This window comes from Clarias gariepinus, chromosome 21, assembly GCF_024256425.1.
Source record: "Clarias gariepinus isolate MV-2021 ecotype Netherlands chromosome 21, CGAR_prim_01v2, whole genome shotgun sequence".
NCBI lineage: Eukaryota > Metazoa > Chordata > Actinopteri > Siluriformes > Clariidae > Clarias > Clarias gariepinus.
The window spans coordinates 11,213,611-11,230,395 of NC_071120.1; the positions used below are offsets into that span (position 1 = coordinate 11,213,611).

General features: G+C 39.3%; 2 protein-coding genes across 2 annotated transcripts; both read left to right on the top strand.

The window, feature by feature from the left end:
• The first annotated feature begins 1,891 nt into the window (after positions 1 to 1,891).
• On the top strand, positions 1,892 to 9,672 carry LOC128509724 (rab5 GDP/GTP exchange factor-like). Its single transcript, XM_053481560.1, has 9 exons — positions 1,892 to 2,076; positions 3,068 to 3,229; positions 5,155 to 5,282; positions 5,483 to 5,634; positions 5,756 to 5,825; positions 5,904 to 6,039; positions 7,294 to 7,385; positions 7,513 to 7,769; positions 8,057 to 9,672. The coding sequence occupies exons 2-9, from the start codon at positions 3,078 to 3,080 to the stop codon at positions 8,381 to 8,383; spliced, it is 1,314 nt and encodes a 437-aa protein (XP_053337535.1). The 5' UTR covers positions 1,892 to 2,076; positions 3,068 to 3,077; the 3' UTR covers positions 8,384 to 9,672.
• A 1,428-nt stretch (positions 9,673 to 11,100) lies between these two features.
• psmd9 (proteasome 26S subunit, non-ATPase 9) lies at positions 11,101 to 15,639 on the top strand. The gene is made up of 6 exons (XM_053481561.1): positions 11,101 to 11,268; positions 13,343 to 13,445; positions 13,904 to 14,097; positions 14,704 to 14,805; positions 14,904 to 14,992; positions 15,262 to 15,639. The coding sequence occupies exons 1-6, from the start codon at positions 11,134 to 11,136 to the stop codon at positions 15,287 to 15,289; spliced, it is 651 nt and encodes a 216-aa protein (XP_053337536.1). The 5' UTR covers positions 11,101 to 11,133; the 3' UTR covers positions 15,290 to 15,639.
• Positions 15,640 to 16,785: the final 1,146 nt, after the last annotated feature.

The following is a 16,785-nucleotide window of genomic DNA, read 5'->3' on the forward strand; positions in this document are numbered from 1 at the left end:
AAATACCTGATAAGCAGAAAAACCTTTTGTTTAATTAACATGCCATAGATTTTAACTATAGCTTATAGTTCATAGGTTAAAAGTTCATATTAATACAGTTGTTCATATATATATATATATATATATATATATATATATATATATATATATATATATATAGTAACCGCTCATTTACAGAGACTTGGCTGTTTTATAATTTTTAACATTTCACATATCAATTTATAATTTTTTTATGGAGACATCTATTTACATTTTAAGTACAGCATAGTTAAATGCTGAAATCTGATTTGGCAGAACGTCTGCATTGTGGTTAGCGCCGTCACCTCGCACCTTCAGGGGTAAGGGTTCGATTCCCTTGTGTGAGTGGAGTTTGCATGTTCTTTCTGTATTTGGTGGGTTTCCTCTAGGTTCTCCAGTTTCCTCCGGACTGTCCACATAGGCTAATTGGCATTTCTTAATTGCGCTTAGTGTGTGTGTGTGTGAATGTGAGTGTTCGTGTGCTCTGATGGATTGGCACCCATCCAGGGTGTACCCCACCTGTTGCGCTCAGTCCCCTGGCTGGATGCATGGAACGTACACAGTATTACACAACTATACCACTCATTACTTTCCTATAACAGCAGGTCTGGAGTCTGTTGTTTATTACTTATAGAATAAGAGTCTCTGGTGTCAGGGCTTTGTAACAGTCAGTACAGCTTGCCCACATAGGAAAGTGTTCAGGACAAAGAAAAGGTTTCTGGTTTTCAGTTTCTAGGTAACATGATACACTGCATTTTTCCCCGAGAGGCTAGTGAGGAGACAGAACTGTTTACGACTGCTTTAAAGTAACTACTGATATAAATTATCCGCATTCTGGCTGTAGAATTTATTTAAATTACCTTTTAGAAAAGACAAATACATAATTTTTTGACATAATCTTATTGCTTTTCAGTACACTCTGTCCATCTGAAGACAAGCTTTCTTCTTCCCTTATTAAAATGTTTCAGGCTGAGCTGTGAGCCACAAATGTACGACTGTTTTCACTTCTTCATCAGAAGTGAATCTCCTGCCGTAAGGCTGCATTCAGGGGTAAAAACAGGTGGAAGTCTAATGGAGTGAGATTGGGACTATAGAAAGGACGCTTTTACACCTCAAAACTAAGTGTTTCCAGAGTGTCGACAGTGTGGGCAGAAGTGTGTGGACGTGCACCGTCATGAAGATCACAACGCACTCGGATATCAGTCCCCTGTGTTTAATCCAAAGTTTAGCCTTCAGCTCTTCAATAAGCGTCTCACTGTAACGAGCGCAGTTGATTGTTAAACCTTTTTCCTGATAATGTTCCAATACTGGCTCTTCCCAGAAAAGAATCCCAGAAAACGGTAAGCGTTGATGAATTTTCCAGCTTATGGTTGACTTTTTACTTGGTTGGCGATTGAAGATGTTTTCATTCAATACTCTACCGTTTACTCTCAGGCTTATAGTGATGAATCAGTGTCTCATCACCAGTAATGATTCTCTTTAGAGTATCGGTTCAAGTTTAGTTAGACTATAAAATAAAGAATAAATCACTGCACACTTCTCTTCTTTTGTGCAGTTCACAACATCCATTTGTGCAGAGTGCACATCATTTTTGACTCATAATATAATATGTAATATAAACATATATATACATAGAGGAATATGGCACAACATTCATTAATAAAGTGTCAGTTATGAATAGATGACAACCTGTTGTGGGTGGGTGGAATTATAATTGGGTTCAGGTTGAGAGTAATCCTGGTCAGAGTGACACAGATCTCTGTGTGTTGATTGGTTGCCTCTGACCGCGCGCCCTGACATGGTTCGGTGTGGGTGGATTTTTATCCTCTTCAACAGGTGGCGATGATGGAGGCGGGAAGAACTGCTATTAGCCAAAATAAGGAAAGAAACCGGCCGCGTCCGAAATGTCACACGATCTTCCTATGTAGAATGCAGAAGTAGTGTACTAGATACCGGGCGGTGTGTTATAGCTCCAGGCTAGTGGTCTACTGGGTGATTTGAGACGCGGACTTGTGTGTAATTTGACTCTGCTGCTGCTAAGTGGAGTTTGGTGTTGAGGCAAGTAGAATTTTTTAATTTTTTTTAAAGATTTGTATTAAATGTTTTGTATATATTTTAAATTATTTTATATTTTAACTAAACCGCGGTGTATGAAAACTAACTAGCTTGCTAATCCGTCAGGACGTGTCCGTTGGCCCGGGGGGTTAGCACAGCAACCTAGCTAGCAAGTAAAGCCGAATAAAGCTCGGACACAGATTAAATCTAAATAAAATAAAAATGTCTAAAAGAAAAATTTAACCGGTCTTAGCACTGAGTCTTAATCTTTATAAGCGCTGTCGTTTTATGCTGGATACGTTTTTAACTTCACTTTTACTTTATGCCTGTGTTCATTTTTACAAGCGTTTAGTTTCATAAAGTTAATCTACTTGCACGTTGAACTTGCAGTCATTAATTTATTTTATTATTTATGAATCAGTTTGTCACCGAACTAAAGTTAAAAACCGGCTACGGTAGTAGTCACGAGTTTGTCATTAGTGATGGCGAATCGCAAAGGAATCGATTCGCAACATTAGTGAATTGAATCTTTTATTGCTTTTTCGTAGTTTTTTGCATGCACAACAAATGCCTTTTTGGTATGTTAACAAGAATGTGTTGTGGATAAGGTTTACTAAACTGTAGTCTAAACATTGAACTGGAACAGGTTTTCAGTAAATGAATCGTTTCGTTTAAAACCAGGAGTTCAAAGGAATCGGTTCAGGAATCACGTGTAAACGACTCAGTAGATTTCCATGGGGAGGTTGTGATTTTTGTATGGCCATAAAGACATTTCCAGAGTCTTTTGATGGGGAATTCATTGTCGGAGTATATTTTAAATTGATAAACTGTGATTTTATCCTGAATGTCTAATTTTGCCAAAATAAGACTTTTTCCGTCTGAATTCCAAGTGCAGTCCTAGTACAGTACTACTCGCATATGGCATGTTTAACTTCTTTACCAATGTTCAGAAACCTAACTTTGTCTAATATAGTGTTGATCCTCCCATCATCAGGTGAAGCAGGATGTGGGGCGAGCAGATTCGAGGGATGACTAAGGCTGAGCTGCTCTGCAAAGATGGCTGTGGGTTTTACGGCAACCCGGCCTGGCAGGGATACTGCTCCAAGTGCTGGAGAAAGAGGACACGCCAGACCGAACCCAGCAAGGAGGATCATGGGTAGGAGTTGGGCACCTAGACTCGCCATATAAAGTGTAAATGTAGAGTTAAAGGGGTCATACAGCACTACATGCACTATTTTAAGCTGTTTGGACTGAACTGTGTGTTAGGAGAGTGCGTACACAACCACTCTATGATGATAAAGAGCCGCCCAGAGGTTTTCTTTTCGTTTATTACAGTAACATTCCCCTTCTGAAATCAGGCCAATCACAAATGCCTGTCGATGTGACGCCAAACCGACAGAGGCCGCTCCTACACAAGTTGATTGACACTGGTGTTTTAGCAAAGACCCGCCCCGAGTGAGAAGAAGCTGTCGGCCATTGTTTTTCGCCGCTGGAGCAAAATGGCGCCTAAGCGAGTGTTGTGTACAGTTGTTGGGTGTAATAGCGAACACAGCAGTCGTCATTCACTACCTAGGGTTAGTGACCTAGGGTACCTACCTAGGGTTAGGTATCTGAGCCACTGAGGAGGCAGTGGCTGAATTTAGTTTTTAAAGCTAACGTCCCCGCTGATTTACCTAAATGCGTTCATGTTTGCGATAATCATTTTTCACCAGACTGCTTTATAAACGCGGGTCAATATGAAGCAGGTTTTACTAGGAAGCTGCTCCTAAAAATGGATCTGTACTAACACTTCGTGTTCCTGCTTCATCTTCACCAGGCTCGGTGAGTGTAACTTATTTTACTATGACTCTTTGCAGATCGCCTTTTCTAATAATCACGATGAATGCGGAGTGTAAGTTAACTTATACTCTCATAGAACATGGTTATGGCTTCTTCTCTGTGTATATCCGTCTCTATATAATTCCTAATCGCCCGTTTATAATAAACAATGCATTAAGGTGACTGTCTAGTTGCAAACTGTGTACGTAGTCGGAAAACTATATTATGCTTACCTTTGTAACGTTAGATGGTTTATAACGATGTCTGTCGAAGATTAAGAAGTCATGTAAACATATCAGTAAACACATCGCGTCCGTATCTCTCTCGGTAAGTTTCTCCGCTTTTTGTTGTTGTTGCTCGCGGCAGCGCAACAGCCCGTTAATTCATGCCCATGCAGTGATGAGAAAGACAAATCGAGTCGATGCATGTCCATTCTTTTAATTTCTGCGTTGTCAGGCGATATTACAAACTTCAAACCAAAAACGACTGAAGAAAACAGGCTCAGGCTCTATTTTACAGCGTTTTCCAGTTTGGACTGCATTATCCACAAAGCACTGCCCGCACTGGACTACACTTCTGTGGCTTTACCCCATGTGTCACGCCCCACAGAACTGGGGGGGGCGGGCTCAGCAGAGGTCATGAGCATTTAAATTAGCATGTACTGAAACAGGTTGCTGAGAACAGAGCTAGTTTTTACCAGGTAAAAGTAGTGTTTTTTTTACACAATCCTTTTGAATTTTTAATTAACGTATATACAAACTTTTCATTAGGACCCTAAAGATCATATTAACATTTAATGAAAAATATGATGTGTAGGACCTTTAATAGAGCCAGTACTCCTCTCTCTCTCTCTCTCTCTCTCTCTATATATATATATATATATATATATATATATACTGTATATATATATATATATGTATATATATATATATATATATATATAATGTGTGTGTGTGTTTGCATTTCAGTAGAAATGTAAAAAAAAAAAAAAAAGCAACAATTCTACAGGTGCTCAGAACTATTTACACATCAGCAGGGTTTCTGTGTAGTAGGAGCACTTTAAAAGTGTTTTTTAATTAAATCGTGCTCCGCAGCCTACACACATGCTTGCATGTGTTCGAGATAAGATTGTATATCTGAGAAGTCAAAAGTCAAAGATCAACAAAGTGATGTGTGATTATGAAACTGTGCTGCTGACAGTTTACGGCCAAAAAAAAAAAAACAAGCTCATCATAAATATTTTTGTTTTGTGTCCTCGGCCAGGCTCCAGGATGACGGGAGTTCCCAGCTAAATTCGTCTAAGGCTGAAGAGAAGAAGAATGTGGAGAAAGGTAGAAGGTCCAGCACCATCATGCGTCTCTTCTGGGGGAGTTCTTCTCCCCCACGTCAAGGTATTAGTGTTTACACTTCATGAAGCTAGACCCTTTACTCGTTTCAGTCTTTTAACATTTTACTCATTTTGCAAATAAGTATAATAGTAAAATATAATAGTATAATATGTAAAATATAATAGTAAAATGTGAGACAAATAGTAAAATATTATCTGCTGATTAAGCAAGGCTGTTATCTGTCTTAACATCTGCTTTTGTAGAGTCACCTGAAGGCCAGGAGACGGACTTGAAAGCCTTTCAGAGCCTGGAGCCTGGCGATTTCCCTGGCTTTCTCAAAGTGCTGCGTAAGCCATCGTCCCAGCGTCTTCAGTCTCGCTGCACAGCCTTTCTCAACACCATTGAGGCTTACCGGGTAAATCTCTATCCATCCCCCCCACCACAGTATCCTGTTTTCTTACCCATCAACACCAGTAACAGCCCAGGATCGTCTAGAAAACATTACTGCTCACACAAGGTTGTGTGTTTTATTTCAGGATCTGCCGGTACAGAAACAGTCAGACCTGGTGCAGGATTTTTACCATAACATTGCTGTTAACTTCAGTGGTGAGTTCAGTAATAAGGAGTAAATAAGCTAGTTAACTTTATACAATGATCAAAACAGAATCGTTATTGTTCTTTCAGGTCTACCCGAGCCGCAGGCTTCTCAGATGATGGAGCATATCGAGAAGTTGATCATGACTCGTCTCCACAAGTGGGTCTTCTGCCATGACAGCTGTGATGACGAACAGAAGGATCTAACACTCCAGAGAAGGATCAAGTAAGAGCCCATGCTGAAATCTTATATCAGCAAACACGCTTTTAAATCCAGGAAAACGGTTTCCTTTTTTTTAATGGCCAATTTATTAGGTACACCTTGCCAGTAGTGTTTTATTTATTTAAGAACTGCTTTTGTTCTTAATGGTGCAGATTCAACAAGGTGCTGAAAACATTCCTTAAAGGTTTTGGTCCATACTGACATAAGAGCATCATGCAGTTGCTGCAGCACATCCATGATGTGAATCTCCTATTCCACCACATCCCAAAGGTGCTCTTTTGGGTCAATATCTGCTGACTGCTGAAGCCATTTGATTAGTGAGCTCGTTTTCATGGTCAAGAAGCCAGTTTGAGATGATTTAATCTTTGTGACATTGCTTGTTATTCTATGGTCATAACAGGATGAACACGGTCAGCAACAGTACTCCGGTAGGCTGTGGAATTTAAACATGCTCACTTGGTACTAAGGGGCTCAATGTGTGTCAAGAAAATCTCCCCCTCACTATTACATCATCAGCTAATACACAGCAGGGTGGGTTCAAGCTTTCATGTTGCTTACCCCAAATTCTGACCATACCATCTGAATTTCGCAGCAGAAATCGAGACTCATCAGACCAAGCAATGTTTTTCCAAACTTCAGTTGTCAATTTTGATGAGGCCATGTCAATTGTAGCCTTAGTTTCTTGTTCTTAGCTAACATCAAGGGGCACCGGGTGTGGTCTTCTGCTGTGGTGTCTCATCTGCTTCAAGGTTCGATGTGTTATGCGTTCAGGGATGCTGTCGCCTTTCTATCAGCTTGGACCAGTCTGGTCATTCTCCTCTGATCTTCAGCATCAACAAGGCATTTTCACCCAGAGATCAGCCCTCACTGGATATTTTCTCTCTTTCAGACCACACTCTGTAAACTCTAGAGATGGTTGTGTGTGAAAATTTGTCTTAAAAATACAAAACTTTAACGTGTCTAAATGCTGCCATGTGATTGGCTGATTGGATATTTGCGTTAAGCTATTAAACAAGTGTACCTAATTAAGTGTCCGGTGAGTGTACGTGTGATGGCCGTCGTAGTTAATATGTTAATTTTTTTTTTTTTTTTTTTTTTTTAACTGCAGGGGTTTATCCTTGTTCAAGGTTTTAAATTTAAATTATTTTTACATTTAATTCTTAAATGGTTTGGTTGCCCAGAATTAAACTTGTTCAATACAGATGACAGGAAGTGAAAGTGTGTAAGTTGCTTTGTGTATCTTCTTTAATTCGACAGGTCGTTGAACTGGGTCACTCCTGAGATGCTGCGCGTGCCTTTTCCTCGGGGCGGCTCAGACACCAGTGATCCGTATCTACCTGCGATTACAGGTGACGACCTGACAGGGGGGGAAAATTATGCCTTATTCTGTTTAAATATTCTGTTTTTAAAAAGCCCAGTTTTTTTGGTCTTTTTTGATTGAATTAAATTTGAGATCATTTGTCTCGTATCCCATAGCCATCATTGAGATGGACGCCAAGCGTGCGCCTCAGGATAAACTGGTCTGTTTGTCCAAGTGCAGCCAGCATGTTTTTCAAGCACTCGCCTCGGAGAACAGGCAGCCGGCGAACGCAGACGACTTCTTGTCCGCTCTGATTTACGTGGTGCTGAGAGCCAACCCGCCTCGTTTGCACTCCAACATAAACTACATCGTCCGCTTCGGTCTGCCTCACAGCCTGATGGCAGGGGAGAGCGGCTACTACTTTACAAACCTGGTGGGTTTACAATATATGTTGTATGCATGTACACACTGTCCACTTTATTAGGAACACCTCTTTACCTGGACATTGACACGGTCATCCAGAGATCATATCATCAGAGATCACACAACTTGTGTTTTATGTGAACGTTCACCTGAAGCTCTTATAATACTTGTACAGATGCAGGATATTTTTGTGCTCATTGGATGGCTGCATTAATGAGCAGGTCTACATACTAAAGTGGACGGTGAGTGTATACGGCGCGTCCATAACCCATGTTCTCTTTTTATTCTGTTTCTCAGTCGTGCACTGTGACTTTTATCGAGAAGCTGGATGGCCCGGCTCTTAACCTCACCACGGAGGAGTTTAACAGTTACATGCAGGGCCGAAGAGCGCCCCCTGAGTCTGTAGAATGCGCCGGCCAAAGGAGAGCCCAGGAAAACCGAGAGCAGCTGGAGAAACTGAAGAACCGACAGGAGAAGATTGATCAGGGTGTCCGTGCTCTTCAGGAACAGATGGATATGTGGGTGCGGTCTGTGCAGGACCAGATAGATGATGTCACGGCTGAGACCGTGTTGGTCCTGAAAGACGATGTAGCAGAAGCTCAACCTGGAGAGACTGCATGTTGAATCATAGTTGAAGAAAGCAGTTTGTCGCTGTTTGAATAAAAAAAAAAACACAAATGAGAAGAATTGAAACAAATGAAGATGGTGGTAATAGATGCTTGGGCGTCTCTGTTACTTTGCAGTGGTGCTGCATTCCAGAATTTGCCAGATTGAAAAAATTTATTGGCACTGTTTGCACTTATTACATACTTAGATGTAAATATTGATGTATTGAATGGAGGACCAGGTTTTTGTTCAGTTTGTCTCACTGCACATTGTGATTGCAGAATGCCTTTTGTAAACACTTTGGTGAACACGAGCTTATTATATATATATATATTTAAAAAAAATTTTTTTTCTTCGATCATTTAGTACTGTCTCAGGGTTTCATTCATTAGCACACAGCTCAGTCTCCTTCATCAGTGTGTTAGTTCCTTTTAACTTGCTGGCCAAGGTTTTTAAGCTGCTCGTTATTTCATCAGGGAAGAGAAGTTATTCCTAAGTACAGCCGCGGTACATCACAGAGTGATGCACATATATTAGTGAACCCGTCTGATGTAAACACACGTTTAAGTGTTAATGTCAGCACTGTTTGTTCCAGAAAGCCTTACGCTACACTAAAAACGCACACTAAAACCTTGGTCTAAAAAAAAAAAAATCGTGATGTTTTGTCTTCTGCTGCTTGGCAGAGGGACGGCATAGCCTGAAATCACTTCCGGTAATTATGCAAAAACCCATTTAAAATCTAACATTATAAGCTGTGTGTGAATGCCACCTCGGTTCTGCGTTACCTGAGAGCACCAGTGGATTTAGTTTAAGATTTTTAAATCATCATACTACTATAAAATTTTCTTCTGGCAAATTAATGAAACCTTTTTGTTAATGAGGTACCTATGAAGACCTTCAGGTTCTTTTGACAAAATGTACTTTGCTGCTTGTTTTATGTCTTGCATTTAATTCCTTATGGACAACAAAACACGCAGAAGCTGGCGCTACGGTGCCAGCTGGAGATCGAAACAGATCCTGTACATGCCTATGATGTTGCTCTTGATGCTCTATAATGTAAGCAGTAGTGAGATTATTCTGATCTGCCCTGAAAGATCAGTCGATACAGTCCATTGTTTCGGGATGTATGTTTGTTTCTTTGCTGTTTATCTAGTGAAGTATGATGCAGTCTATGCAGTTGATAATGAAGAACTATGAAATGGTTTTGTATTTATTCTTTTCCCACTCTGGAATGAAATTCTGTTTACATATTTAAAGTGAAAACTTTGAAAATAGAAAAGATAAATAAATTAATGTGAAAAATGAAATTAGAGGATTCTTTTCATGTCTCTGTTGTAATTGAAGGTGTTTTATCACATGCATTTGCTGATTAACAAGATGTTGTGATAAGGGTTTGCCATTTGAAAAGATTTCAATTTATTTTTCAATGTATTTTTTATTTTCAGTGGTATTGTCCTCAGATAGATTTCTTATACTAAATCTATAATCATTTTAATGGCTGAAGACGAGCAATGATTAAATGTATACCATGAAAATCATCCCAAAGAAAATGCACTTTCACACATTTTTGAAAAGTGTAATAAGTCAGGTGGCTAGACAGATCTGTTGCTGCAAGACAATGTCTAACCTAGTTGACATAGTCTTTATTTTCTTACATAACATGAAGTAATCATTTCCTTTATGACTATATTAGACTGTCACATCATTGTGGGGGAATATTGGCCCATTTGTCTTTACAACATTGCTTCAGTTCCTTGAGTTGAGGTTTTGGGGAATTTGCATATGCACAGCTCTTTTAAGGTCCCGCCAGAATATTTCAGTTGGATTGAGGTTTGGCGGTTTGCTGGTCTGGAGCATTCACGTGTGTGTTTACACAATGCAGAGAGGGAAAGACATAAGCAGTGGTCTTGGAGAAGTAATTGTTGCTGCACATCAATCTGGAAATGGTTATAAAACCATTTTAAATGTTGTTACAGAGAGATCTACAGAGAGAAAGATCAATCTTAAGTGGAAAGCATACAAGAAGGTATCGACTCTTCTCAGGCGTGGACGTCCCAGCACATTCACCCCATGGTGAATCAAGAGAAGTACCAGAGAGAGCTACATCTCAGACCCTACAGGCATCTCTGAGCATGTTAAATGATAAAGTGCATGAAAGCACAATTATAAGAAGATGAACAAATACTGGGTTACTATGAGAGAACCATGAGACTTTTGGAACAATGTCCCATGGTCAGATGAGACACGTCAAGTTGTTTAGTCTTAAGGGCCGGTGCCGTGTTTGGGGAAAACTAAACAGCTTTCCAGTACGGCAGTGGAGGGGTGATGATTCCTAAATAATATGCATTACTATATATGTAAACGTGTTGTGTGAAGCATATAAAACAGATTACTTAAAGAAGAAAAGTAAGCATCCTGTTATGAGTTTGTTTATTTTGTGCCTTCACCCCCCCCCCCCAAAAAAAATCTTTATTCTAATTTCATGTATATATATAAATATTTATATATATATATATATATAAATATTTATATAAAATCTATAATAATACGAATACATATTTAATGTGAAATTCGAATCATGTTCAAGCATTTCTCCGAGGTTTTTATCTATTAAAACTCTGTAATCTGCTGTAAATCTCACAGCTCACGTGAACACCGCGTGCCTCAGGCTCGCGCTCCAGGAGTACAAAACCGAAACGCGTTTTTATTAGCGCGTCCAGTTTGTCCCCTGTAGCTCGCCGTACGAGCAGTGACGTCACAAGTCAGCCATGAAGATGACGGAGGAGGAGAAGAAGAAGAGCGCGGATAAAGCCGCAGTCACCACGGAGGAGGTTCAGCGTCTCATTAAGAGGAAAGATGAGATCGAGGAGCAGATTAAAGCGTATTACGAAGTGCTGGAGGATGTGAGTGTCCGACTGAACAGAGAGATAGAAAGTGTGTGTGGGTGCAGCGAGGTGCTGTGTGTGTGTGCGCGAGCGCGCGTGTGTGTTATTAACGTGACTGTGACTGTTTATTTGATTAGCTCAGTGTTTGGATCACATCTGTTCAGTGAAACATTTGGTACCTGAGCCATGCTGGTCCAAACACACACACACACACCGTGCTGGTCCAAACACACACTGTGTCCACTGTGTTACAGCATCACATAACAGTGAGAATATAAAGTGAATATAAAGTGAAAAGGATTAGCCTACTTCTTACATTATTATTTGCATAGGTGTCATTTTCATCTGGTTTTGAATTTCTTTAGATTATTTTGGGTTTTTTTTTAGATCTCATGGCGTGATTGACTTTGTCAGACAGGTACTATTTAAGTGATTTCTTGATTCAACAGGTCTGGATGTGGCAAGGGAAATTTAACTTCCCAAAAATGACAGTTCATTCATGATTTTATTTTATTTATAAAATAAAATCATGGATAACACATTATTTTCCCCTAAAACAATGAAACCATAATTTGAAACTGCATTTTATATTTACTTGGGTTATCTTTGTGTAATATCAAAATAAGTTTAATGATCTGAATCATTGAAGTGTGACAAATATGTAAAATAAAATAAAAATCAGGAAGGGTGCAAATACTTTTTCACAGCACTGGACAACTCAAACAAAAGGCGTTTAAACAGCGTGGGTTGTGGTATTCTTAGTAAACTGTGTTGTGTTTGGTAAGAAACTGGATGGTATGGACATTAAGAAATCTGCAAAGCTGATGTCCTTGAAATAATAATAATAATAATAAACAAAAGAACAGATGACTTAACAGATGATACTTTAAAATTACATTTAAAAAATGCTTGATATGGTTTGTGAATGAAATATTTAAGGCCAGGCCATGACTTGGTAACAATGAGATGATGAATTAGTGTGGAATTTGTGAACTGAGATCCTATTTGTCTGCGGTTTAGTATTAGGTCACCACTACATCACTGCAACCCATTACATAATGAAAACTAAATCGAATCAGTCAATCAGTAGACTTTACAAAAGTTTGTTTGTATCGCAGTCTCATGGACACCAAATAGTGACCACATCATTAGGATTATTTGTCACATGTACCTTACATTGTATATCCCTGTTAGGAAACTGGGGTCAGCGCAGGGTCAGCCAGGGGTAAAGCGCCCCTGGAGCAGATAGGGTTAAGACCTCGACAGTGGCAGCTTGGCAATGATGGGGTTTGAACCCTCGAACTTCCGAGCAAGTAGCCAGAGCCTTTATTGTTCGAGCCACCACTGTGCGTTATGCACTAATCGTCATTCTATATGACCGTTGTTTAGAGTGAGCCGGTCTTAATAAGCCGTCGCCATGATTGAATTATCTTGTCCCAACAAATTAATTATCTCTTTCACATGCTTTTCTAAGTTGTGGCCATGATTTTATTAATGTAATCACTGTGATCTCTTTTTGCTCCAAGTTACAGCCATGACTGACTTATCTTGTTAATTTATCTTGCTCCCATGTTTTAGAGTTGTAGCTATGACTTCACGATCTCATTTCCATGACATAATTATTTTGCATATATGATTTAATAAGCTTATTCCTGGGTCTCCTTCCTTTTTAAAAAAAAATATATATATATCAAGCTTCAGTGCCATGAGCGAGTTGTGATGACACTGACATTGTGAGAATGAGATGAGACCTGAGGCAGAAGAGCGTGAGAATGAGAATTCATGGGCAATAGATAATTCTCATTTTTATAACATTCTGATTTGACAGCCTTATTTTATTCTTACAGTATATTTATCTTGGTCCCAAGTACGTCTAAGACAGTACTATCTTTCTGTACCAAGTTGTCCCCATGACTCGACTATTTTGTATATAAAACTCATTCCTACACCATATCCATCTCACTGTGCTGAATTGTTTCTTTTTTTTCTTTTAATTTTTTTAGGAAAGTGATGTCACCAGTCAATAATGTCGGTATAATCTTTTAGATCAGAAGTAATTAAAGGTTCTCACAGTAATTGTGTTTTGTTACAGCAAGGCGATGTGGGCATGAGCGCCCCTCTAGTGGATGTCGAAGGCTATCCCCGCGCAGATGTGGATTTGTTCCAGATCCGAACAGCAAGGCACAGCATCTCATGTAGGTGACTCCGTTTGCGAGGTTTAAGTATGTACAGATGTATTTAGATGTACGTGTGATGTGTTGTACGACGATCGGTACATTTGTTTGCTTCAGACTGGTTAGAGTTGCTCAGGAGCTAGGAATATCCTGGCAACGTCGGATGTGAGGCTGGAATACACCCTTGATGGGCACATTGACTGACATCTAGTGCTGTTTTAGACCCACTTGCAATGCTTTCAGAAGCTTAATTAAACGGCAAATATCTAGAATGTTAGTGTGTGTGTGTGTGTGTGTGTGTGTGTGTGAGAATGTGTGTCCTGTCCAGGGTGTGTTCCTGCCTCACATCCACTGTTTCTAGGAAAACTTCTGGATGGCACTTTGAAACTTCTGGTGTCTAGAGTTTTCAATCTTGTCTTAGCACACTGGACAATTATTTAACAGACATTTTTTTTTCACTGTGTCATTTTCTCCATAAGGTTTGCAGAACGATCACAAAGCAATCATGGTGGAGATCGAAGAGGCTCTTCATAATCTTCACGCTCAAGAAAGAGCCAAGCGTGAGCAGGACCAGGCGGAAGCGCAGACTGAGAGAATGGAGCAGGACGTGCCGCTGCCGTCCCCTTTTGCTCGAGTGGACGCCGTGACTTCGGGCTCCCCTGCTTATCAGGCGGTGAGGTTTAACACTCATGGTTACTTTTTTTCTTTTAACCAGATCTCATTCTTGTTTGTTGTTCAGCAGTATGTAATACACATTACACATATTAGTAATATGATCAACATGAACACAAAAGAAGGGACAGCAAAGGAGTAGCGATGGGGAGACACAGATACAGTCTCTGTATTATTATTATTATTATTATTATTATAGTCCTTGACATTTTCTGTTAAAAGAAGTTATTGGTGTTGTTCGGTTTTCAGGGAGGCTGAAACGAAGCGCTAGAGTTAAACTTCTAATCCTGTAGCGCCACCAACAGGCTAATGTTAAACATGCATAGTAAAGGTCATGTAAGGGTTTAAACCGAAATTTTTTTTTTTTTAATTTACTTTATAGCTGTTTGGCAGTTAAAAACACAAAATTGATGTTGACTAAAAATAAATATAACCTAAAATGCTAATAATAATCTTTCTCTCAGAAGAAAACATTCATTACACAAAGCCTGGTTTAATTACGGGAGTAAACAAAAATAATTGTGTCTATAACCTCACTGTCTATCTGTTGACATGGTGCTTGGACTGGTTCCTCTTCACGATCAGGTTACTGCTTCTGTTGTTTCAGGGTCTGTGTGTTGGTGACGAGATCATAGAGTTTGGTTCGGTGAACCCGAGCAACTTCCACAGCCTGCAAAACATAGCTTCTGTAGTGCAGCACAGTGAAGGGGTATGGCACATTTACACTACACAAACTGAAAATATACCTTGTTTTAAACATTTCAGTAAAGTTGTCTCTTACTGTATATTTTGGATAAACAATGACAGAAATCAGTGAGTATTGCGGTGATCCGGAACGGACGGAAAGCTCGTCTCAGCCTGACCCCGCAGCGCTGGTCTGGAAGAGGCTTACTGGGGTGAGTTTTTTTTATTTTATTTTATTTTTTATAGTTTTCACCAACTGCACTTGCTTTTTTCGCTGCACAGTACTAATCAGTTTGGATTTAAAAATGAGGTACTGTACAAATAAAGTACAAAATGCCTGAATAGGGTATTTAAGGAAGATAGGTTATGACAGGATGGTGTGATGCAACCCAACTTCAAGCGGAGGATTGTTTTCTGTATAGACTTTGTATAGAACTTTTATTTATTTATTAAACATCACTTTTTTTCTTTCTGTCAACAGGTGCAACATAGTTCCTCTTCACAGATGACCGGAATGAGGGACGCTCATGACCATGGGCTTGTGCTTTTGTGCTCCCACTTGACTAAACACATTTAACACATTTTCCAATATGTCTTTAGACAGGTTTAGTTTTCAATTCATAATCACATCCTCCATCACAAGTGTATTTAATTTTTATACATGCATTTGTATTTAATAAATAGCTTTGGTGTTTAAAAAAATCCAGACCATTTTCTGGAAACTGCCTTCACACTATTAGATCAAAACTAAATCTTTACCAAGTAACTTTCTTGATTATTTTGTATTATTTAATTATAATTTGCGAAGAAGGAATGAAATTTTCGGATGAGAAATTAAATTGTTTTTTTTGTTGAATTAAAAAGAATATATTTCTGTTATGGGTTTGGGTCCTTCTTTGTTCTTCTTTAAATGTCAAAAAGATTCATATTAATATGAAAAGTAACATGTAACTGTCTAGTCCAGAAATATATAATCCTTTATTGCTTGTATTTTGGGCTAACATCATAATTTCATGTTCCTTTTAAATACTAATAATTATATAAGTAAGTATTAGGAATGTGAATAATATACCAATTGGATATTGTTTAAGATTTTGTTACAATTCTAAACAAAGTTCAACAAATAATTTGCTCCTACCACAAAGGATGCTGTGCTTTTTAAAGAGTTTAGAGCACCACCTGCAGGATGATAGAGGAATTGACACATTTGACCACTTCAAATGCAAACATACAGTATATAAATAAAAAATTAGTTTTTTTAAAAAGTTATTTTGGATTCTGTGTGGAGATACATGAGTTGGTTTTATGAGTTAAAATAAAAAAATTATTTTCAGTCCACGGCTGCAAGCTTACAGTTCTACACCCCTAAGCCTTTAAATGGTCTCTTAGTCTGGTTGGTTGTTCACAGAGTGCTATATCCAAGCCCATTATAATTGAACACACAAGGAGTGGACTGCAGTTTGAGTCAGCGCTTCAAGAGCCACAACGCACAGGCATATCCAGGACATGGGCTAAAATGCATGTCGCTTTTCTTGTCTCAAGCCACTTTTGAACCAGAGACAATGTTAGAGGAGTCTTACCTGGGCTAAGTACAAAGAGAACAAACTGTTGCTCGGTGGGCCAAAGTCCTCTTTTCAGAAGTAAATTTTGCATTTCATTACAAGGTCTCAGAGTCTGGAGGAAGAGAGGAGAGGCACGGAGTCCAAGTTGCTTGAAGTCCAGTGTAAAGTTTGCACAGTCAGTGTCGGTTTGGGGAGCGATGTCCTCTGCTGGTGTTGGTCCACTGTGTTTGATCAGGTCCAAAGTCAGTGCAGCTGTCTATCAGGAAGTTTCAGAGCACTTCATGCTTCCCTCTGTTGATCAGCTTTCTGGAGATGCTTATTTCATTTTCCAGCAGGACTTAGCACCTGCTCACACTGCCAAAAGTACTAATACCTGGTTCAAGGACCATGTGCTTGATTGGCCAGCAAACTTGTCCCACCCTAAACCCCAAGAGAGTATTGTG